The following is a 23,298-nucleotide window of genomic DNA, read 5'->3' as shown; positions in this document are numbered from 1 at the left end:
GGGGCCGGATCACCTATCGAGGGGTGGCGATTACATGTCGAGGCAAGCGCAGGTGCTTCCCGAAAGCTCTCTTAACACCGCACGCCTGACGGCTCCGGCGGCGCCCGGTGACAGCCGGTGGCACCGTCTGCGAGCAGCAGCGCCGCCAGGAGGCGCGCGAGGCACCGTCCGGAGGAGCAGCGCGGGGGGGCAGTGCCGGGACCTGCCCACCCCACTCTCGTTCCACCGGCCCGGCCCAGCCGGCGCCTCCGCCCGCTCCCGCCGCCAGCTGCGGCCCGCGGGGTGGGACGCCTCCAGATGTGACCGCAGACCCTGTCGCCTCGCAATTGGCTCCTCCTAGCCGGGCGACGCTGTTCATTGGCCCGGCGGCCGCGCGGCGGGGCCGGCGATAGGCGGGAGGCGGTGCTAGGGCGTGGCTAACCGCGCCCGCCGTCCCCTCCCCGCCACCGCAGCGCCGCGGCGCGGCCCCATTTCCCGATGCTGCCGCGGGCCGCAGCGCTGCCGCCGGGCACCTCGGCGGGGCCTGGGCGCCGCTCGCCGCCGCCCGCCGGCTTGGAGGAGGAGGAGCCGCCGCGGCCGCGGGGCCGGGCCATGGCGAGCGGCGGCACCGCCGAGAGTGTCCCGCGCCGGGCGGTGGCAGCGGGGCCGCAGGCAGAGGCCGCGGAAGAGTCCGAGGGCTGCAGCCGGCGGTGGGGCGCGCAGCACGCCGGGGCCCGCGAGCTGGCCGAGCTCTACTCCCCAGGTGAGGGCGGCGGCGGCGGGCAGCGCCCCGCGGGGGGCGGCCGGGTAGGAGGGCGGGTGGTTCCCCTCGAGCACTGGGGCCGGGCACTTCTGGGGGATGACTGCCTTCAGGCCCGGCTCCCATCTGAAGGGTGCTCGGAGGCCAGGGAGCCCAGGAGGAGTGGGGACCTGGCTGGGCCCTGCCGGCTCGGGCCCTGCTGGGGCTGGGTGAGGCGGCCCAGGGCTGTCGGCGGTGGGATGCCGCATGCTGGCAGCCCGACGGCCGTCTGCTGCCCGCCCTCATCGCGGCCTGAGCTAAGCTGCTGAGTGCGGCTGCTTAGAGGTCTAAGAAATGAGCTTTGCTGCTGGGGTGGAGGTTTTCCAGCTGGAAATTGCCCGCAGTGAGTACTGTTCCCTTTAGAGATAAGCAAACAAGAAGTGAACCTTTCCAACCTAAAGTAGATGTACAAATTTGGTTGCTAAGCAAGGTAACAACGGAAGCTGTCACTTCAGAATGTTGGTTCAGTGAACTACTCAGAGATGCTCAGTCCTGGCTCCCCAGAAAGGGGCAGAGGGATGTTTGAATTTTGTTTTGGCCTTGTCTTCCTGAAGCTTGCAGTTAGTCTAGGGCACAGTGAAGTGACAGCAGCTGTGGAAATAATTGCAAGCTCCTTATGACAAAGTGTGTCATTTGATGTCAGCTGACAGCGAGAGTAGTGCTAGGTGTTCTTGCCTTTCCCAACGAATCCGTTTGCAGGTGAAGGATTGAGAAAGAGTAGATATCTTTTCAGCATCTTGCACTTCCCAGCAGGTCAGCTGAACAGCTTGGCTTACACATGCAAGGCAGTTACTGGCAAAGCAAGGGTTCTTACTTGCACAGAGCAAGTAATGATAAGAAAACAATGGCGTACATTAGTTTGTCAGTTTTCTAGACTGTTCAGGGCAAGTCTGCCCATTTCAGCTTGTACTTATCACATCTTCCATGCCTTGAGAGGAGGTGGTGTGTGACCTCTTCCATCTGGTCAGTATACACAGTTTGGACCCAGGCAATGACTGGTCACTGTGCTTTACACGGCATAGGAAACCGCTATCAGCAATCGGTGGCTTTACTGTTATGCTCTGTTCTTGCTCATAAGGAAGAGATTTTCCTCTCCAAACAAGTTGCTACCCTTATCTTTAGCTGTAGACCAAAGTTCCTGGGGAAGTCTGTGATGCAGTATATGCATAGTGATATCTCTCAGCAGTGAGCTGTGATAGTATATTAGACATGCATTTTTTTCCTGGCATTGCATAACTTGCATAAATGATGTCAGAGTATGTGTTATGGTGGAAGTACATGATGTTGAACTACTGAATTCTTAAGAATAAGGATTGTGTATCCTATACTCAGTTAGCATGACTCTGGAGTAGTTCCATGACTTCTTTAAGTGCATGCTTTGTGGCTGTGTTACCTTATTCTTTCATGCAGGACATACTCTTAAATTTGAGTGCTCTTTGAACACAAATTATTGGTGCTGAATTTGCTCCTTCAACTGCTCTGCCTTCCTGGTCTGTCTGGAACTGGGACTGTGTTTCTGGACTCAGGTATCTCCAGACAGTCATGTTGGTATTCCTGCATCAGGGTACAGTGGTGTTTGCTTAGACTGATCTCATGGGACTTGCTAGTAAGGAGCCTTGTGTTTCCTCAAGTCAGCTAATTGCTCCTTGAGGATCTCCCCACTTAGCTCCTCTAATCAGGGTGTGGCTTGCTTTTTGCAGGAAGTGAGTGTTAATTAACTCTTACTTTCATTACTCCAGGGATCTCTTTATAGAATCTTTCATATTGTGACCTGATGCTGTCTTGAAATACATTTGTTCTTGTGTCTTAATTTTACAGTTTTCTTCTCAGCAGCTGCAGAGGATGTTCATGTATGCAGGAACAAAACTCTGCACTATGAAAGCCTCTCTTCTTGCTTCTTTAAAATTGCAGTCATATTGCAGAGAGATAATACTGCTCCTTCTTTGATGTTCTTAGTTTCATTTTCATTGCTTGGTATAGTTGAGAGGGCAGCCTTGATTTAGCAGTTAGGAGAAGAAATTTGATCAGGTCAACATAGAGGAGTAGGAAAGAAGCTCTTATCCTGAACACATGCCAGACATGTGAATATGCCTCTACTGCTGGGAGAGGACGTGCAGCTTGTACGTAGTCCTTAGTGATTGTTCCCCTGCACATGGCTTTGCCTCAGACTTAAGCAGTGAAAAGTGTTTAAGGGTGCAGGAGGGAGTGAACTGTGGGGTTGGCTGCTCTGGGAAGCCCCAAGCAAGAGACAGTTATTCTGACTGGCCCTTAAAATAGGTAAAGACTGTCTGTTCCTGAGTGTGTGAAGAGCTAACTACAGCCAGGGCCTTCTGGGTCAAGGTGGCAGCTCAGATCTCCTTCCTGGATTTAGGCATTAAAGTTCTGTTTCTGATCCCTTAATCCATACAGGTCTTGGATTGAGCATTCCCTTGCTGTCAGCATCAATGCCTTGTGAAGATCTAGCACTGATGACTAGGCAGAAGCTTTCTGCTGCCAATCTAAATATTCAAAGTGTTTCTATACTTTTATGTGTCTATTCCCTTTTTATAGGCAATAAGGGAGGCTTCTGTAGAGGTATGAGAGAATTTGTGCTGCTTCTTTCTCTTTGCTTATTCTGTCTCTTGTATGTCAGAATGGCTGAGAGGTTGTAGCCTTCTGCCTGGAAGCAGGAAGGCAAAGACAAGGCTGCAGGAGTTAAAGTAGGCAAGCTGAAAAAGTGTACCTATCATGTTAGACAAGCAGTTCTATGGCCACCAAAATACAGGATATTGCTTTTTCTTGCTACCACGACAGCTTTGTTTACAAGATCTGAGCTTTGAGATCTTGCAGGCCATAAGGTGGTTTAAACACAGGGCATCTGAGGCTAGAAACTTCTTTCCCAGATCCAGCCACAGCAGCAGCACTGAATATTGAATGAAATGCAAATTTGGAAAAAAGATGTGATGCAGGGGAACATTATGCCAGCAACCCCAGGGAACAGGAAACTAGGACAGTGTGAGATGATGTCTGATTTGTCCCTGGTGTTTGGGCAAGGGCTGTGGGAAGGGGTTAGTTGTGGCCCAAGGATGAGTAATGTCATTTAACAAAATACGCACACCTCCTGCGGATAAATAAGTTTCTGTTTCAGTTCCCCCTCAGATGGAACGAGTCATCTGGGCAGTAGAATAGTCTGTCTGTGGCATTGTGGACATCAAAATGTCCTCTCAGCTAAAAGTAAACCATTTTTTTCCCCTTTTTTTCCAACAGGAAAGAGACTACAAGAATGGATCTCTGTCATCTTGTGCTTCGCTCTGATCTGCTTCAATTTTTACAATCTTCTCTTCTACTTACGCCTGGAACACACACCCTCTGTCATTGTGGGCATATGTAAGTAGGAGCTCTTTCTCTTGTAATGCTGCAGACAAATGTGGGAGCTTTCAGGCTTGCACTGGCTGTTGGAAAGGCAGAGGGATGTTTGTGTGTGTGCAATTGTAGCGCCTCTGAAACCGAGACCATCTGCAAAAGTAGCTACGGCTTGTTGTCTTTCAGTGGCTTCTCAGCATCTCAAAAGGTGAAGTTTTTCATGTAGCTGATTAAATTTGGTGTTCTTACACAGTCATTGAAAGTGTAAGGACTTCTGAGAGCTGCCAGGACTGTCAGAGCTGGAAATGAAGAACATCAGCTAACAAAAATGTTTGCAGGGACTTTCAGAAACCAAAACCCCAAGGGAGATCTCATTAAAGGTATTCCAGGCATCACACTGGCTTGGTTCATGGGGACTGATTACTAAACCCAAGTATTTTGGTGGATTATGCTTTTATGTCAGGATATGAAGTTTGGCTTTTATCCTAAGTGATAACTTAATTTTTCCCCATCAGTATAACCAAAGTTGTAGCTTTCTTGTGGTAATAACTGATTCTTGTTCTCTTATTACTTGGTTTGATTGGAAGTGTAGGCGAGCTTCATATCTTTGGCTTGGGTGTGTAAGAGGTGTTTAGGTGCTGACTCTGGCAGTATAGAGCTAGCTGATCTAGGTGCAGCATGAGTTGGTCATTTCAGCCTCTCACTGAAGGAGAGGAAGAGCTAGTAAAAGGTTTTAGTTTGATGCCATACGGCTTTACCGATAAAGTCTGGAACTGCATGGAATTAACTAAAGGGAAAACTTAGAACGAGCTGGGTGTGAAAAGTGACTCCCCAATGTTCACTGCACCACTGGAAATCTAAACCTGTGAACAACATGAATGTTGCTTAACACTTGGAGCAAGGAGTATCAGTGTTGACATGAGCTTTGTGTTATCAGAGCAGTGTTGAAATGCTGTTCTACAGAAACTTTGTTGAGGACAGGCACAAGAGAGAGAGGGCAATGGAGCAGGGGGAGCTGAAGCAGTGTTTGTCTGTTGGCATTATTTGGCGGGCACAGGTGACTTGTAGCTGTATGGCCACATATGTAGGGGAGGGGATGTGAGGAAAGGAGCAGGCCTGCATATAGAAATTGGAAGTCAACTCTACAGTGCACACCTCTCCTAGCAAAAGCTTGTAAGCTGCTAGCATGGGGTGAGGGAGGGGAGAGAGCAGTAAGCACTGCATCAGTCTTTTGCTGTACTTGTGATGCATGCTGAATGTTCTCATGTTGGGTGTGTATGCATGTTTGCATACTTTGATGTCAAGAGCCTTGTTAACTGACAGGAGAACAAATGGTACCATTCATTAGAGCACCACACAAGCTAGTCACAGGTGTAAAGTTTCTGTGCTTTACAGTAAGAGTCAATTCTCCATAAGCTTTGTGAGGTGGTGTATCTTGTAGAAGAGAATGGCACTTGTCCATAATCAGTGTTATATGTTGTTCATGATTTTGTTTAAAACCCCCAAAAACACACACACAAAAAGGCCAAACCCCACACAACATCAGGATCAAGCAGTGATGCATGATTGGTGCTACAGATGTTTGTTGAAGCTGAGAAGTGCTCATTCCTGATGCCTCTTGTTATGGGTTGAGTTAAAGGTTATTTGCTTTGTGGTGGGGCTAAGAGGGAATTGGTGTTCTTCCACTATGAATCCTACCCATTCATTTGGCCTAATTTAATCATGCCCACTCTCAGCTGATGAGGTGGAGGTGTTGGAGGTAATAGAGAAGAATGTGGCATGAGAACTGCTCCGTGATGATGAGGACAGATGTAGACAAGAGAATCAGTAATGATAGTTAATGATAGTAGTGCACTCTGTTTGCAACTGGCTTTCATCTCAGAGATAATATTGATTAAAAACTTGAGTTCTCTGATATCCTGGTTACCAGTTTAACTGATAAAGCAGCTAATTCACTGATAATATTATTTAAGTAGTAGTGAATGATTACAGTAGCAGCATCTGGATTCTGTGCAAATAAAGTAGTGTGGAAATAACTGATAGTGTGTACAAAAATGAGTGCAATAAAATGCATGCTGCATGCTTTATTGTTTTGCTGTCTTTCTTCAATGCATTGTTTCACCAGGCAAAATCTGAAGGTTGTCTCTAATTCACAGTGATGATGAGGTTTTATTAAGTTTTGTGAGGCTCATCTCCATATGTGTCCAGGTTACTAAGTGCCACATGCAACACAGTGGGTAAGACAGGGAATATTGAGTCACAGGCATCATCAGATGTATTCCCACTGAGAGCTTTTCTGAAGCTTCAGTTGGAACCTTGACCTTTGAGTGGAGATCACAAAATACCAGTTATGCTAATAAAGACATTGCCTAGATCCAGTTCAGGTCTTTGGAAATCTGCAAGTGCTCAGTGATCCAATGGGCTGGTTGGGACCCCCTGGGTACTCTTGTTATCAATATGTATCTTCTTTTAAGAAATAGGGAGTAGTTTGTATCTTCTGCATCATTTCACACATCATAAACCCTCTATCTATAATTAAAGACTGCTCTTTGCATGCCTTTGATAATACTGTAAATATCTTGATCTCTAATTCCTAGGATGTAAAGGATCTAATCCTCCTCATGCTGGCAGTCCATAAGCCCTTACTTCCCTGTGTGGTGTGAGCAGGCAGTTTGCTAAGAGCTGAACTCAGGTGGCAGGCTGTCATTTGCTGTGCTGAATCACCCGTGGGCAGGGTACTCTGGCTGCGGAATGAGGGAAGAAGTATGAGGCCAGAACTTTTTGGCATTGTTTAGAGTAGCTTTTCAACTGGGCTGTTTCCTGCTGACTAAAGATGATCTTCCCAGAAATGAAGAGGCATGTGAGTTTCTTGTCTTCCAGGCTGGTTTGGAAGAGACAAGGTGCTTCCCTCCCTGTTCTCCCCCTGCCCCCCAATATCAATAAAACTAAAATGAGAGACAATGGATTTATTCTGTTGATATTCTTTCTGTGTTAAATCCAGTCACGCCCTGTGCTGAGTGTCATCAGCTGCTGAGAAGCTATGGCATTTTTCCTCTACGTAAGATGGTGGTTACACAGATTTCCATCTGGTTTTGTTTGTTGGTGTGGGTTTTTTTAATTTGCTTTCTTAACTCCAGGGAAGCCTTGGTTAGGAAGACTGGGTGTGATGGGAGCTTCATCCCCCCTGCTTTTTCAGCTGTAGCTGAACCAGGACACCATCCAGCAGTTCTGTATCACAGTATCACAAAGGTTGGAAGAGACCTCGAGGATCATCGAGTCCAACCTGTCACCACAGACCTCATGACTAGACCCTGGCACCAAGTGCCACGTCCAACCCCCTCTTGAACATCTCCAGGGATGGTGACTCCACCACCTCCCTGGGCAGCACATTCCAATGATGAATGACTCTCTCCATGAAGAATTTTCTCCTCACCTCGAGCCTAAACTTCCCCTGGCACAGCTTGAGACTGTGTCCCCTTGTTCTGGTGCTGGTTGCCTGGGAGAAGAGACCAACCCCCACCTGGCTACAACCACCCTTCAGGTCGTTGTAGAGAGCAATGAGGTCTCCCCTGAGCCTCCTCTTCTCCAGGCTAAACAATCCCAGCTCCCTCAGCCTCTCCTCACAGGGCTGTGCTCAAGGCCTCTCCCCAGCCTTGTTGCCCTTCTCTGGACACCTTCAAGTGTTTCGATGTCCTTCTTAAACCGAGGGGCCCAGAACTGGACACAGTACTCAAGGTGTGGCCTAACCAAAGCAGAGTACAGGGGCACAATGACTTCCCTGCTCCTGCTGGCCACACTATTCTTAATGCAGGCCAGGATGCCGTTGGCTGCCTTGGCCACCTGGGCACACTGCTGGCTCGAGAGTTGTGTGTGTATATATAGGTGGTAAATTAAGAGCATCTAGATAAAGGTTTGGCAGGTTACACCATGGATTCTGGTTTTAATTTCCCCTCCTTCCCTCTTGTCTTTGTAAAGGGTTTTGAAGCCTTTTTTTCCAACTGGCTGACTTGTTTCTAACCCTTGATTTTAATCTGCAGCCATGTTTGCTCTTAACAGACGATTGCTTATTGTAGCCTTTAAAACAAAGACGTGAAGTTTGTGTTATAACCTGCTTATATTCATAAGAACTGCCCCACTGGAGGGCAGGTATCCTGAGAAACATCTTCTGCCATAGCCCAAGATGCAGTTAATCACTGCTGACTGGACAGATGGGGAACTTATTTCTTTAACCTCGTTTGAGGTGCATGTTTCATTATTGCAGGAGTGTGCAGAAAGGAATTGCTTAGTTGGCTTTTAAAATAGAAACTCCTTCTGACCAAGGCCCAAACCACTTTTTTTTTTTTCTTGTTTCAAGCTTGAGTAGCTCTGCAGAGTTGCCCTTGCTTAGCTGCATTGCAGAGCCAAATGATGAGTGTGTACTATGTAGGGATGCTCTGGCACACACTGGAGTGAAAGCACTCTGGAGACCACCAGTGCTTTCAAAATGGTCTGCTCTGCATGTGGGTCAGCCACCTCAGAGGCCTGCTGCTTTCCACCAAGAGACAGAGCTACAGCAATGTCACTTGACTCTGGATTTGCTTTGTATATTAAAGTGGATTTCCACTTGTAATTTCAAGGAGTTTTTCATTAGCATTACTTTTATTTTCATTTTTTAACCAGGAAAGCCTCAGTTAACAAAGGAAGGTTGTCCTTTGTTTCAGTGTTGGTCCAAATCAGCCAGATGATTGTCACCTCCTAATATAGCCCACCTGAAGTAACTATGAGTTACTTCTTAGCTGTAGGTAACTCTGTGTTTTCCTTCCTAAACTGTGTATCATCTGTTGAAGAGGGTGACTCCACGAGTTGGGATGAAATAGGTCTGCTGTGTTACACATTGTATGGCACCAGTGAAATTGCATTGCACTACCCCAACTTGTGTTTCCTCTCCTGTTGAGCTGTTCTGTAGCAGTTAGATTAACTTGGGAGCTCCAGGCCTTTCCAGCACCGAAGGATCCTGGAGGCTGTTGGTCTTCAAAGTGGATTTACCGAGTGCAGTTGCTCCTTTGCACTCAGGCAGGTGATGTTGACACCAGTTATCTGTTCTTCATGTAACCTGGGTTAGAGGATCAACTATCTCAGGCATGCTAGCAGCTGTTCCTGAGCAGGGTGGATGAAGGCTATCCCCTGATGGGGGCAGATGAGGCCTCCCTGCCCCAGACTGCTTACCCTGCTAGTGAAGGGCAGCTGGTGACATGTCCCCATCTGTGCCTTCCCCCTTGTGTGCACAGTGGACATGCTATTGCTCTTTGTCCCAGTCCCTGCTGCTGACAAAGAAACTTCTGTGTGCTTGCTGAGTTGTCAGGGGCTCTCTTAAAGTTGCAGGGGACTTTGGCTGAGGGATTTAAGAACTATAGGTCTCAGTGGCCCTGATTCACTCAGAACAGTGCCTCTTGCACTTCAAAACACAGACACATGTTGGGGTTTTGTCTTGATTGAGTGACTTATAGTGAATGGTGACAGAGTAATCAGCTTTGGAGAGTGTAGAGCTTGAACAAAACCAGTGTTATGGCTGCTTGTACCCCACACCAGGCAATGTTCAGGTCCTGGGTCTCCTCTGGATGCCAGTCTGTGTGCACAGCTGGTCAGAGCTCCTGAGAGCTGAGCTCACACTCCTCCATTCCTGGGAGTGTTTTAAATAGAAGAAACTGGAGGCTTGGTTTCATTAGTGTGGCTAATCAAAGTATTGGATTTTTACATTATTATTATTTGTATTTTAATGAGAGAAAATTTGTTCTTGCTTTGCACTTAGAATCCTTTGTTCTCTGTTCTCTTAATCACTTTCTTCTGGGATGGACTAATTGCTTTTCTAGTAATGTGTTTGGGGGGGTGGGGAACCACACAATGGTACTTTGTGTTTAAGAGCCTGAGGCCTAGGTAGAGAGGATTTTGTTATTTACATGTGATGGGTGCTTCACAAGCATTCCATCAGCTGGAGAAGTAGTAGGAAGAGGTTGCTGTGTGCTAACAGACCAAGGTTAAAGATACACAAATACAATTTGGCTGTTCCTGTCATTATCAGGTAGTGACTTTCAGCCAAGGTCTGCTCTTGATAAATGGGTATTTGCTTTGGGACCTCCTGCTGTTCAGCTCCAGGGGAGATTCTGATTCTTGGGGGACCTCCCTTTGCTGGTAGCTTCTGGCAGTGTTACAAGCTTCGTGGCTTCAGCGCTGAGGCTGGCGTTCAGGTCTGTCACAGCTGGAGGTGAGGCAGAGGTTTGCCCTGTTCTGAGGCAGTGATTACACAGAATTCCCACAGCAGGGAGGGTCTGGAGGTGGCTGCTCTGAGCAGCATGCCAATCATGCAGAAGAAGCTTGTGTGACTTAGGATAGACTTTCCCATCTCTGGAGTGTGTATGTTGTAGGCATGGCATTATAATAGCATATAATTACTCTAATAATCACACTACATATGATATCTAGGCCCTTTGCTTTCATAGTTTAGCTGTTATTTGTGCTGCCAGGTCCAGTTCTTACGGAGTGTTTCTCACCTTTAAGTAGCTGAAATGACTAACCTGCCTTTTTTGCTGTTGAGCTGCTGGGCTTTAACCCTTGAATGTTTCAAGAAGTATTATTTTCTTAGCCTGTAACTTGCCATAGTATCAAACCTCTGCCTCTCCTCTACTGAAAACTGAGTGTGGAAGGGAGATGACTAAGATGTTTTGGAGCAAGTAAGTAACAAACTGTTACTTTAGGATACTGAGTTCTACAAAACACTGTGTTTTCTGTTTTGGAATTAGCCCCTGCCCTGGCTCCTTAGTGCTGCAACATTTAGCTAGTTCCTACAGTCTCTGATTGAAAGTGACTGCACTTCTCAGGGATGTTACACAATACCACCAAGTTACTTAATAAAATCTTCTACTGTGTGGGGTTGTTTTGGTTCCCCCCCACCCCTAGAGACTTGGAATTTTCACTGTAAATGTTAAACTTGATATGCTCTGCTGGAAGGCTTCTGGCTTACAGTTTGACAATTATATCTATGCAAAGCCAGGCTTGCACATGACTCTGTAAAATTTCAGTCAGTACAACATCGTGTTGCAAACATACAAAACAGTTTTTATCTCTTTAACACCTTGAACCTCAGATGTCCTGCTCTCATGTGGCTTCCTGCTGCTCGGGAGCAGCCAGGCTGCGGGAAGTGGTGTGTGACTCACGAGAAAAGCCCTTCATTAAGGTTGCAAAGTCTCCATGTGGTACTTAAGCAGGGAAGAGGAGGAGTTGGGCTTTTCTGTGATACAAGCCCCTACATACGATCTGGGTTCTGAACAGAACATGAGTGGGAGCAAAGCCAGCTTGTGTCGATTATATGTTGGGGCCAATCTCACTTCCTGGTAGGCGACTTGGCTGTTTGAGTGTCATGCTCCAGCTTGTCCTCTGACTCACTTCCTTGGTGGTGTGTGAGGGTGCTGCTGTGCCTGTAGTCATGCCTCTGTTAAGGATCACAAGTACAGGCAGCTGAAGAACAGCCAGGCTAGCAAATGTGTCAGTCATCTGTCATCTTGTTTTAAAACTGCTACTGGTTGAAGTTCATCTGTACACGTTTGGTCTGCCTGGATGCTAGGCCTTCTTCTTTTCTCCTGATTCAGCAGTCTGCTTCCAAAACAAAAATCCTGGTGTTTTAAGGAAGTTCTGCAGTTCAGTTCTTCATTACCATGCTGCCTTCCTTGCCTCCTGTCGTTTTTGAGTACTAAATTCCTCTTCAGATAGAAGCCGTGGCTGGGCTGATCCTCCACCCCACCACTCAGCAGGCTGCAGAAAGGCCAGTGTGTTCAGAGCAGTATTGCTCTAATGCTTTGCTTCTGATGAGGGTCTAAAGCCAGTGTTTGCACTTCATAGATATCTATACTGGGGATATTCTGCTTTTTCTGACTTCATGATTAACTCTTAATTGATGTTCAGGGCTGTCAGTCTTCTCTCACCCTCCCAACCGTGATGATAGAGCATCTTAGAGAAGCAGCTGAACACCTGTGCCTTGGTGTTTCCAATTTAAGGACAGTTCATTGCTGTCTGATGTGCCTTCTGACTGGAGACAGGATGCAAACAGTGTTGCCATGCTAGTCACACGTAACTTTTGGTCCAGTTTTTGCTCTTATTACAACTTGCCATGCACAACTGCTGAAGAGCCAGCAAGCCCTTCTGCAGAGAGGCTAAAATACAATTTCTGGTAGTTAGAGCTTTTCAGATTGCTTTGGTATAATGCACTGCTTCAGGCACCCTTCATTCTTTCCTTTTAGCTCTCTACCAGCTGCCATCCAAGTAACATGGGAAGTATCCATTGAACTGTCAGTGTCTTGCCTCCCTCTTTGTTGTTCTTCCTGCTGTTATTTCAGGCTCTGGTAATGCAGGGTGCTGGAGGCAGTGCGGGCTAATCGGGCGATTACCTCAGCAAGAATGGTATTTTACTTGTTGCAAAGTAAAGTGCTTGGATATCTTCCTCCTGAATCGAGGCCGTTTGCTCTTTCAGCAGCTAGGTGCAGATCTGAAAGCTATTGTGCTCCACCCTGTCTCGCTGCAGCTTGAATGTGTGCTCTGAAACAAAACCAAGTGCACAGAATTTCCTGCCTATACAAATTAGCTGTCCTTAGGACAATCAGGTGATACATAAAGGATGAAGTGTATCCTGCTGTATTTCAGAGTCTGGGCAAGCTAGAGAATGGTTTCAGCACTGGGGATAGATTTCCAATATGAAAATGAAGTCTTTTAGGGTGGTGAATGCCACACTATTCCTGATTTATTGGGTTTTTTTTCCTTCTCCCATTTTGAAAATGAAAGGACTGCAGAGGAGAGGGAGCAGCTCAGCACAAGGGGACCACAGGGAGGGGTGCATCTGAATTATGCTGTGCTGCATGCACTGCAGGTTACTGCTGTGCCCTGAAGGTGAAGAGCTTTTGATCAATAGTAGGAGGACAACCTGCTTCTCTTTTGTGTTCTAAAAAGTACCTGCTACTCAGCAATCTTGCTGATGTTACAAGAACTTTATTAAACTGGACTCTCAAGGCTGCTGACCTAAGACACCCCAGCTGCAGTAGGGAAATCAGGAAGTCCAGATCTTGACCAAGGTAAATAAAAGTTGTGTGATTTAGGGGGAAATATGTTTCCTGATGTATCTCAGGTTGCTTTTAAGTTTCTGTGTGAGAGGAAGGAGTAACAAGATGCTTTGGAGTCAAAGCAAGATGAAAACAACTCTTAACTTTTGGGTTGGATTACAAGTGAATTAGAATTGTTTTGCCTGATATCTTAGCAAGCAGAGGGATACCTGCCTGTCACAAACAGCTTCTGCTAGAGATAGGAGGCTGTGCTTGAAGAAAGTCTTCAGACACATAGTAAAGCAAATGCTGGCTCATGGAGGAGAAGGCCAGCAATTCTAGCTTCCCAGACATCTGAAGAAGAGCTGGTGAGGCAAGCAGAGCAAGAAATAAATGTGCTGTATCACCACTGGTTTTGCTACTCACTGCTGTTTCTGATGCAAAGACACTTAGAATGGACAACTTCTGTAAACAACCTGGTCTTTGTAAATATCAGTGGGGAAAACTAAAGCACTGTATTTCAGCCACTCTGCCCTGGGCCTGTGATTGCTGCTGTGGTTTGCATGGGCTCAGGCTTCTCTGAGACCTGCCAGGCACGACAACAGTAAGTGATGGTGCCCTGTGCTCTGAGCACCAAATGAGAGTGGGGAATGGCTAATTGAGCTGGTTTCAAACATGTTTTGAACACAAACTTTGTATTTCTGTTGCTGTGACTCATTGAACAGTAGGCTGCAAGATCAGTCTGTAGTGCTTTAATTGGTATGGACTTTGTGTGTGTGGTTTTGAGGGCCTTGTGCAAGCTCAGATGCTATCAATTCCCAGGTACTTCATGTTTGCATAGGGTGCAATCGGTGCTTTGAAATCTGGGCCCTGCTTCCACTGAATTCTTCTAACCACACCTGCAGCTAAGTATGTGCTGCATTCCCCCTTCCAGAGCCTGAGTGCTGGCTCTGTGGAGAATCACTAAGTGTGCCTCTCTGTATGTATATGTATGCATATGTGTGTGTGTGTACATCTTCACTGGGTCATCCATCTTAGAAAAAATGAACAGAAGGATCTTTCTGGTGTATTTATTAACCTGAAGGGACAGTGCTGTGCTGAAAAAGGATCCTGATTCTTAGTCTGGTTTATTCTTCAGGAAATCTAGACTCCATCCAGGCCTGGTTAATCTTCTCTTGAACCTGCTCAGAGTGAGATGTGCAGGCTAGAGCTGGTACCTCTGGGTGCCTCTGCCTTTTGAAGGGCAGGATCTGACAGTACTAAATCCCTGAAGCATAGAGGCCCCAAGGCAATATCTCACTTTGTGTTGCTGTAGCCATATTTCTGTGCTTTGTGCCACATTCCCCCAGCCTCTCCTTTAAAAACAAAGGAACTTCTTTGGCAGTCTTCTCTGAACTTTCTTCCTCAAAAGCATAAAACTCAAGAGTGTCCCAAACTGTGTTGGAGAGTTCATTACTAAAGGGTTGGGAACTTGGGAGTTGTATGACTTGTGCAGGTGAAGAGCAATAGCTGCCTGTTGGACAGCATCTGCCAGGCCTGGTGTGAGCTGGAAAACATACAGCTGTTCAGATATCTCTGTCTTTACTCTTAAATGTCATGATGAGTGACAAACTTGGATGCATAGACTGTCCAGAACAGGCTGGCAAGAATAGGGCTTTATGTGCAAGAGCTGTGCTTGACCACAGATTTAATGTCACTCTGCTCGGCAGACAGAAGAATCTTTACGCTTGCTGCAACAGTGTCACTCCCTGTGGTGATGTATCTAACTTTGTGCACTTGTGCTACTGGCCCGCTGTGTCCCTCCCAGGTAATCCTTAGCGTGCTTTGTGGGGCCCTGCCTGCAGCTTTGCAGATACCACAGTCCTGGAGCTGCTTGATGTTCCAGTCTTGTTTTGTAAATAGTATTCCTGCACCCAGGAGTGGCTCCACAACTGGTGCTTGTCAGTAGAATTCAGTGCTGCTTGTTTGTAATAAGTGACAAAGGGAGAAGAGGAAGGATCTGCAGATAGCCATCCAACAGATATAATACTAGAACAGCTGGTTTACAGCCAACTAACCTGTCAAACACTGCTAAAGAAGAGGGTAGGCAGGTCAAAGTGATTCAGTTTGAACTGTCTGTGTTTTCCATACCAGCAATGGTAAAAGTTTGTCAGATGGGTTGAACACATTTCATGACAATGGTAACTATCAAATGGTGTCTTGTTGACTTTTTTCTAGATGCCAGGCCTTGCTGCTTCAGATTGGGTAGATCTCATATGATTCTAAACATCTGAGTTAGAAATAAGCAGACAAGTAAGCTTGAAGCTGAGTATAAAATGTGAGTACACCAGTAAAAGTACTTGTATCTAACTGTTTCTCTCTCATTCAAGTTGCAGGAGTTATTACAGCTGACTTTCTGTCAGGATTATTTCACTGGGGAGCAGATACCTGGGGATCTGTGGAGCTACCCATAGTTGGAAAGGTTTGAGTTTCTTATCTTTAAGCTTGAAAAAATTATGAAATACTTTTCTGGAACGTTTCCAATGATCCCAGCTGGGTTGAACAGTGTCTATAAACTATGTATCTTGCAGTCTTGCCAACACACCCAGCCCCTGCACTCAGTGACACTCAATTGCTGGTGAAGTGCCATGTTTATGCTTGGCCTAGGTGACGTGCAAGATGACATGCTTCCATTTTATCACCTTGCTAGGGTTTGCACGCAGTTTTTTATGACCAGTGTTCACAGACCTTCCCAAGGGACTGTGGGAATAGCCTGTGACACCACAAGGGTAGAAACCTGGCTAGACAGCTGTACATCTTCTAAAAGGCCAATAACACAGATGTAGAGAATTGTTCCTGCAGTTAAACTCTCCAAAAGCTGGCTTGTAAAACACTCCAGTTGGAATCTTTCTAGTTCTCAATGCTACTGGCCCCTGTTTTACATGTAGTAGCATGAGAGTGGCAATGACTGAAGATTTAGATTTGGGGTGTATTATACATCTGCAGCTACAAATGCTTAGTGGAAGATGCACTGACTTCCATAATAAGCAATTACCTATTTCTTAATAAACTTCTTCACAGCTACCATTCTTTATTCCTCACACATTACTCATTCCTGCAGTGTTAGAGGGATTGCTATTAAAAAAAGAAGTATCAGGGATATTCCTTGCAATTATCCAGAAATACATGGACCAGAACAGCAAATAATGGTCGGGTTTTTGTTCACCTTCAGCAGACTTGGTAATCCTTGAATCTGTCTGGACCACAGGGCTTGTTGGGGTTCTGGTTTATTTGGGGTTTTGTTTGTTTGTTTTGGGGGTGGTTTGGGGTGGGGTGTTTCCTTTTTTTAAAGAGGCACTGCAGGAGGTTCTGCACTAAACAAAGAGGAGTTCAGACTGGTCAGGACCCCTCTGCATAGACTGCACATGATGAATGTGTTCAAGGCAGATAATTATACTGGGTTTGCTGTCCCAATCTTACCTATCACTTTTGCTCTGTCTCCTTTGGGATTATGTATTCAGGTGGGATTTCTACCACTAGAGAAGACTTTTCTGCAGGCTGACTGACATTGGTTTGTCTAGTCATTTAACTTGCATTTGGTCTGTTAGCACTGGCTTCTGTAGCCTATACACAATATTAAGCTGAATTATTTTAAAGCATTTTCTTGGCTGATGCTGCTTAGCAGTGACCTATATTTGTGAATTTCACAGGCTTACTCTGCCTGTGAAAAATAGGATGCTGATGCTTTGGTGTTGAGATCCAGAGACTGAAGGTCCTAAGTGAAAATTAAGAGCAATAAAACAAACCTGCCTTTGAGTCTGGGAGCTGGGTTGTTTTGCAAATCTAAATCAAATTGACTGAAGTGTCGTCATCGCAAACATTTGAGTCCTGCTTGCGTGAATTCTGTACTATGGAACTCTTAGACTCAGTCATCAGCTCTGAATGTGAGTGAGGTTCTGAGGGGCTTTTGTGTTTTTCTTTCCAAGATCATTATTGAGCCATGGTCTCATTGTTTATCCATTTGGCTTTTTTTCCAGGCCTTCATCAGACCCTTTAGAGAACATCACATTGACCCCACAGCGATCACCAGACATGATTTTATAGAGACCAATGGAGACAACTGCTTTATGACACTGGTCCCATTGGCAAACATGGCATACAAATTTGTTTCTTTTCCCCCAGGTAAGCTGCTGCTTTTGGCTTCAGGTGGATTTAGCATTTTTGTTGATACTTCAGTGAGCATTTTGTCTGTGAATCTAGAAGGAATCAGTAACTGTAAGATGACAGCTGTTGGAATCATGATGCTGCTGGGAGGAGGGAAGGAGAGTTTATTTTCTTGAGATGGGACAGCTAGAAGGTGGACAGCTAAATCCCCTAGATCAGCAGAGAATCTGTGGCTGAAGACTCATGCAAGGAAACATTAGGAGTTAGATAAATATTCTTTTTGAGGGGGATCAAACTGTGTGCATATAGGGAAACTTGTTCTAAAGTCTAAAAATGCTTAATCTGTGTACAAGCACTTTGCAAACCAGAAGTGCAAGAATTAAAAGATGACTTCAGCTTTAGAGATGGTCAATTCAGAATGTAACTTGCTCTTCATGGTGAGCTGGCAGATGCTGACACTTAGCAGCCTGTCTTGTGACATTCTGGAATTGCCTGTAGCTCACTGGTTCTTGTGACACCTCTGCCAAAGCAGCTTTGCTGAGGCCTTTGTTAGTTGCTGCAGCAACAGGCAACTCTGTCTAGACAGGGCATCGTTTTTCTAGTAGAAATTTGCCTTTTCATGAATGGTATTTAAAGATCCACATCTTGTTTTGCAGAGGCACTGTATGAAACGTGTCCTTGGGAGTGTTATGTCTTTGCCCTTATCATCTTCATAACCATGACAAACCAGATTCACAAGTGGTCCCACACGTACTTCGGTCTGCCGCGCTGGGTGGTATTCCTGCAGGACTGGCACATCATCCTGCCGCGGAAGCACCACAGGATCCATCACGTCTCTCCACACGAGACCTACTTCTGCATTACCACTGGTACTGCTGGCCTGCTCATCCTGCAAGCTCTCTTCAGTAGGCTAGTGCAATTCACCTGCCAGATGTCAGTTAGTGACAGCCTGTTAAATGACATGGGGAAGTTAACTGTGCTCTTAGCAAACCTACAGCTGGCTTTGTTGAGTGAAAAATGTATCATAGTAGTATCATAGTATCAGTCAGGGTTGGAAAGGACTACAAGGATCATCTAGTTCCAACCCCCCTGCCATGGGCAGGGACATCCCACACTAGATCAGGCTGGCCAGAGCCTCATCCATCCTGGTCTTAAACACCTCCAGGGACGGGGCCTCAACCACCTCCCTGGACAACCCATTCCAGGGCTTCACCACTCTCATGGTGAAGAACTTCCTCCTCACATCCAGCCTGAAAATGTGGGGGGAAAACTTGTGATTGGCTAAAAGGTAACTTTCAGCCTGACTATCCCAATGATACTGAGATCCCATTGCATGATGGCTTGGTAATCTCATGCTAGTAATGGATTTTTGTTCATTAAGTCTTAGGGCTGCTGTTCCTTAAAAAGATCCTGTCATCTGCAAGTGTAGCTTATCTTGAATGTGTGTTTCTAAAGCAAGGCTTCTGGATTTTAAGTATTCATTCTGATTTAGGGCAGAGGAGTAGACAGATGTGCAGAAAAACAAGCTTTGGGTTCCTCTTGTATCTATGTTAAACTTTATTTGGGCTGTACAGCTGGGCATACTTGGTCACCAGTGTTACACAACTCTGAATAAGTTAATCAGTTCATCAGACAGCTGGAGGTAAACCACCCTGGTTCTTCATTCTCTTTGGCTTTTAGAATCTCTGCCAGGAATCAAATCACAGAATCTAGTTCTTATGGCAAGAATGTCATGTAGCATGGAACAATGAAGGAGGCTGACTTGACAGATGATGGCAAAAATCACCCTAAGAGCTTTTTTTGGTCCTACTGTGTCCTGGAAGTTTAAGCCTGGCTAGTTGCATTTTTAATCTCATTGAGGAGGAAATCTCATGTGTTCTTCTCTTCACTCTGTGTTCTAAGTGTTCATACCACACCAGTCTGACATAATACAGCACACTAGAGTGTAAACTTGGATTTCCCAGTGGAACAAAGTGGTTTTGCAGTCCAAAGCTGCCTCTTTCCAGAGAAGAATGAGAAGGAGAGCAGAAGTATGCAATCAATGAGCTACTTAAGAGACCTTTACTGTGTAAAATAGAACTAGTTATTGTAAAGCACTCATCATGACTTGACTTAAGAATAGATAAGCCAAGTCCATAGAGTACACTTGGTTTCAGAGCTGACCTGTGTACATAATGGTCTGCACCTGAGTCATGGCCAGGGAAGGTGTCAGATAACAGGGCTAGAAAAGATGCATTGAACTCATGTCTGCAGAAAGTGACTGCATTTATTGCTGTTGTCTCATACAGTAGTAAAAACCTGTCCCATATCAACCTGTTAGAGCCATCCTGGTTACTGGGAAGCAGAAGTGCTCTGTTGGCTGAGTTGCTGAGCTTTGGGAGCCTGCTGCAAGCAGTGCTACCTTTGTAGTTCAGGAAGTGTCCAACACCAGCTGCTGTTCAGTGCAGCATGGTGCTGGAACAAGGTTTCCTCATCATAGCTTTCGTTGGCAATCAGTTATGCAAACTTGAATTTTGTCCAGGGAGAGCATCACATAAGTACCTTAAAACAAAAAACTGATGTTGTAACTATCTAAACTTCAGGCTTTGAAAGAAAAGAAAGTGGGGAAAAAAGCAGCTTTTAGTTTGCTAAGCCTCTGGTAGTGGTGTTTGGGTCCCAAACAGAAATCTTGATAGTTTAAATTTGTTTAAATTACTTCTTTCTTTATTTTTTGATAGTGTATTTGAGACTTCAGAGCCATCTTTCTTCTCTACTGCCCAAATTGAAGCACAGGGGAAACCTGAGCTGGTTTTGATGGGGAAATGAATTTGGGTGGGGAGAAATGATTGGGATTTTTGTTTAGTTACTCAAATTTCAGCACTCAATCTGAGGTGCTATTAACACAGATGTCTTGGTTCTAACACAAACCATTCAGCTTGGTGGTCCTTTATCTGATAGCTTTGCAATGGCCTTATGGTCTACCTCTCAACTCCCCTTACATTTACCTTGTGTTTCATTCAGTGAATGTTTTAAGATGCACACTGCAAGACACTGAACTTTGAATGCTATGACAAACTAATCCTTATTTGTGTGCTGTTTTGTTTTTACTCAGGTTGGCTGAACTATCCATTAGAGAAGATAAGATTCTGGAGGTGTTTGGAGAACATTATCCAAGCAGTTACTGGGGAGAAGCCAAGAGCAGATGACATGAAATGGGCTCAGAAAATCAAATAACTTTTGCCAGCCTTCTGCAATCCTTAACTTGTTGCCAATGTTGTTTGTTGTTTTCTCTTAAAAAAAAAAAAAAAGCCATCAGCCAAAATCAAGACCTGCAAAGAAATAACAGACTCTAAAGCACAAACTAAAAAGTGCTAACACAGACTGTAATGAAAAGAACTAATTCTTAAAACAATACTTGAAATGAAGATGATTACTCTTGCTGAGCACCTTTTTGTTTAGCCTTGTCTGCTTACATCTTAGAAAACAAAAACACTTCATCACTGTATCTCAAGGCTCTTGGGCAAGCCAGAAGGCAGAACAGTCACTCCATTGGTACATGGTGGCGTAGTAAATGTGTGTTGTATCAACATTATTTAACACTTCAGAAGTAGCTTGTTGCCCAAGACCTGTAGGGAGAATGGGTGACAAGGGTTTGTCGCTTCACAGTTGAGTCCAAATGCACTGCATGGAAACAGCGTGGCGGAGTAAAGGAAGCCTAGAAAATCATCACTGTTCAATGCACTTAGTGATCAATAAAGCTGTCTTCACTATCATGTTAAATCTAATTGATGTCACATGGAACAGACTTCAAGAATCCCACTCCACCAGTGGGCCGCGAATCCTCAAGTGTCTTCGGTGTCCCTTAAAGTTGTTCTACTCTCCACATGGAATTAAACCATTTCTGCGTAAGCCTTCAACTTCACAAGCCTCTGAGGAGAGGGAGGGCACCCAGTACAACACATGCTCATGGTTGTTCATGTGGAGTGCTCACTGATGAGTCTTCTATTAAGTGTTTCCAACCCTGGTAATACATGTTTAAAATAGTTCTAGCATTGGGCACATTGCAAATAGCTGTATTCAGGAGCTCAAGGTATCAAACTTGTCATGTTAGAAGGGAAATGTCAATGACTGGTGTTTTGGGGTTTTGTCTTTTTTTTTTTAAGGTGCTTGCTTGTTTCTGTAAATAATATAAAGCCTTAATCTCTTCTGGTGTAATGGAATAATATTTTAATGTGATGTTTGAATGTATATAATATATTTATAACAAAGCAGTTGGATAATACTAATCATGTTTGTTAAGTCTTGTTGCTCTTCTTTATTCATGCATTAGTCAGCGCTCAGTCCAAGAATGTGATCACCGGTTGCAAAAGGGTTCCTGCTGTTCCAGCCACTGGGAACACCTTGCAGCCCATTAAAGTCTTGTTTAGGGTGAAGTGATCAGTTGTTGGTTGGTGGTGTAGGAGCTTGACCCTGTAGTCTGCCAGAGGTCAACACCTTTCAAGAGCAGCATGTAATTCTGCTTTGGATGCTAAGGAGTAACTGTGCTGGATTGGGGAGAGGTTCTCCTAAGAACATCCAACAGGCCCTTTATCAAGTTAATATGATTTGGATCTTGTTTAATTCCTAAGTGAAAGCTTACTAATGGTCAAGTCTATTTTCCTTTCCCTAGCTGTGAACTCTGGATTCAAATTGTCTTTACCTGAAGAGCAGGGTAAAGCATTTTTGAATATGCTGACCTTGCTCTCAACTACTTCAGATAAGATGGACCACAACTTCTGAAAGGGTTGGAACGTGGCAGCTTTCTTTCAGTTGAAACTGCTGAATGCAGACATGACAGTTGGCTTCTGCATGGCTGGCACCTCCCAGGGTCTCCTGTGCATGTCACTAGATCATGAGGCCCTGGTAAGGGGCATGGCCTGTGAGCAAGTCCTGTCATTGTAATCCTTGATCTTTCCCTCCCTCTTGTGAGTCAAAGTGTTATCTTAAAGCTTCCTACACCATGGAGGAGGGTTAATGAACACCTGTATGGATTGGCTTGTTCTTTGGTCTTCAGTTTGTTTCCAGAAACTGTTCCACTCATTTGAAGTAGTGGATGCTGCTGTAAAATCAATATGGCAGTTCTGGAGCAAAAGGGTACACAGATCCTTCTTAACAGATGTAAAGCTGGCTTAAGACAAAGTTGTCTTAAGTTGATTAGGAACAGATTAGAGCTAAAGCAGAATAAAGCACTCCTTTTGAACTCCCCAGAGATGGCCTGCATTTCACTTCATCTAAAGGCTTTTAAAAGCTATTCAAGTCTCTCACCTCCATAGAAAGATGTGCTCAGTCTCTTGCTCCCTGGACCTTCAGGTCTTTCATGCCTTTCACTCTAACAAGGCTGTAGTTGCTCTCCAATGAGCCAGCTGCTCATAGTCACATGAGCATCTAGCAAAAGCAGAAGTGGATTTTTTTGCATGTATCTGTGGTGATGCAGAGGTCCTTCAAGCAGAGCTGTTTGGGGTCTTGCCTCTAAGGGGAAGCATTGCACTGTGGAAAACTGAGGGAAATTGCAGCAACATGCCTTAAAATCCTGCTTGGCCTTTTCTTAATCTAATCTTTGGGATAGCCTGATGGGTTTGGGGCTGGTGTTTGAACATCCCATTGCCCCATTTCAAACTTCTCAGTTTTCTGTCTCCCAGCTTCTCCACTTTATTTTACTTTCCTGCTGGATCAAGTGTCTCTACTGGTCTGCAGCCTTGACCTGATGCCTCTGCAAAATATTGGGGACAAACAAGGAAAAGCCCTGCTCAGAGTTAGTGACTGCTGGAGCTGAGGTGATAAACTTATGGCAGCCTACAGAGCAAAGTGTGGTGGCAGCAGTGTCCTTTTCTGGTGTGTTTTTTGTTCTGAACTATTCAAAACAGAAAAGAAACAAGATGAAGAGTGGATTTGGCCCACAGCACAAGATAGGAGGGTCAGCATCAGCAGACGCCTATATGAGATAGGGCTAGAACT

General features: G+C 45.3%; 1 protein-coding gene across 1 annotated transcript; it reads left to right on the top strand.

Moving 5' to 3' along the window:
- The first annotated feature begins 442 nt into the window (after positions 1-442).
- On the top strand, positions 443-21,603 carry PEDS1 (plasmanylethanolamine desaturase 1). Its single transcript, XM_068149900.1, has 6 exons — positions 443-742; positions 4,025-4,144; positions 15,552-15,643; positions 17,199-17,343; positions 17,982-18,194; positions 20,417-21,603. The coding sequence occupies exons 1-6, from the start codon at positions 478-480 to the stop codon at positions 20,536-20,538; spliced, it is 957 nt and encodes a 318-aa protein (XP_068006001.1). The 5' UTR covers positions 443-477; the 3' UTR covers positions 20,539-21,603.
- The last annotated feature ends 1,695 nt before the right edge of the window (positions 21,604-23,298 follow it).

Source organism: Melanerpes formicivorus, unplaced genomic scaffold (genome assembly GCF_026170545.1).
Source record: "Melanerpes formicivorus ecotype bairdi unplaced genomic scaffold, bMelFor1.0.p_v2 SCAF_19, whole genome shotgun sequence".
NCBI lineage: Eukaryota > Metazoa > Chordata > Aves > Piciformes > Picidae > Melanerpes > Melanerpes formicivorus.
This window is presented reverse-complemented; position numbering and strand designations above follow the sequence as displayed.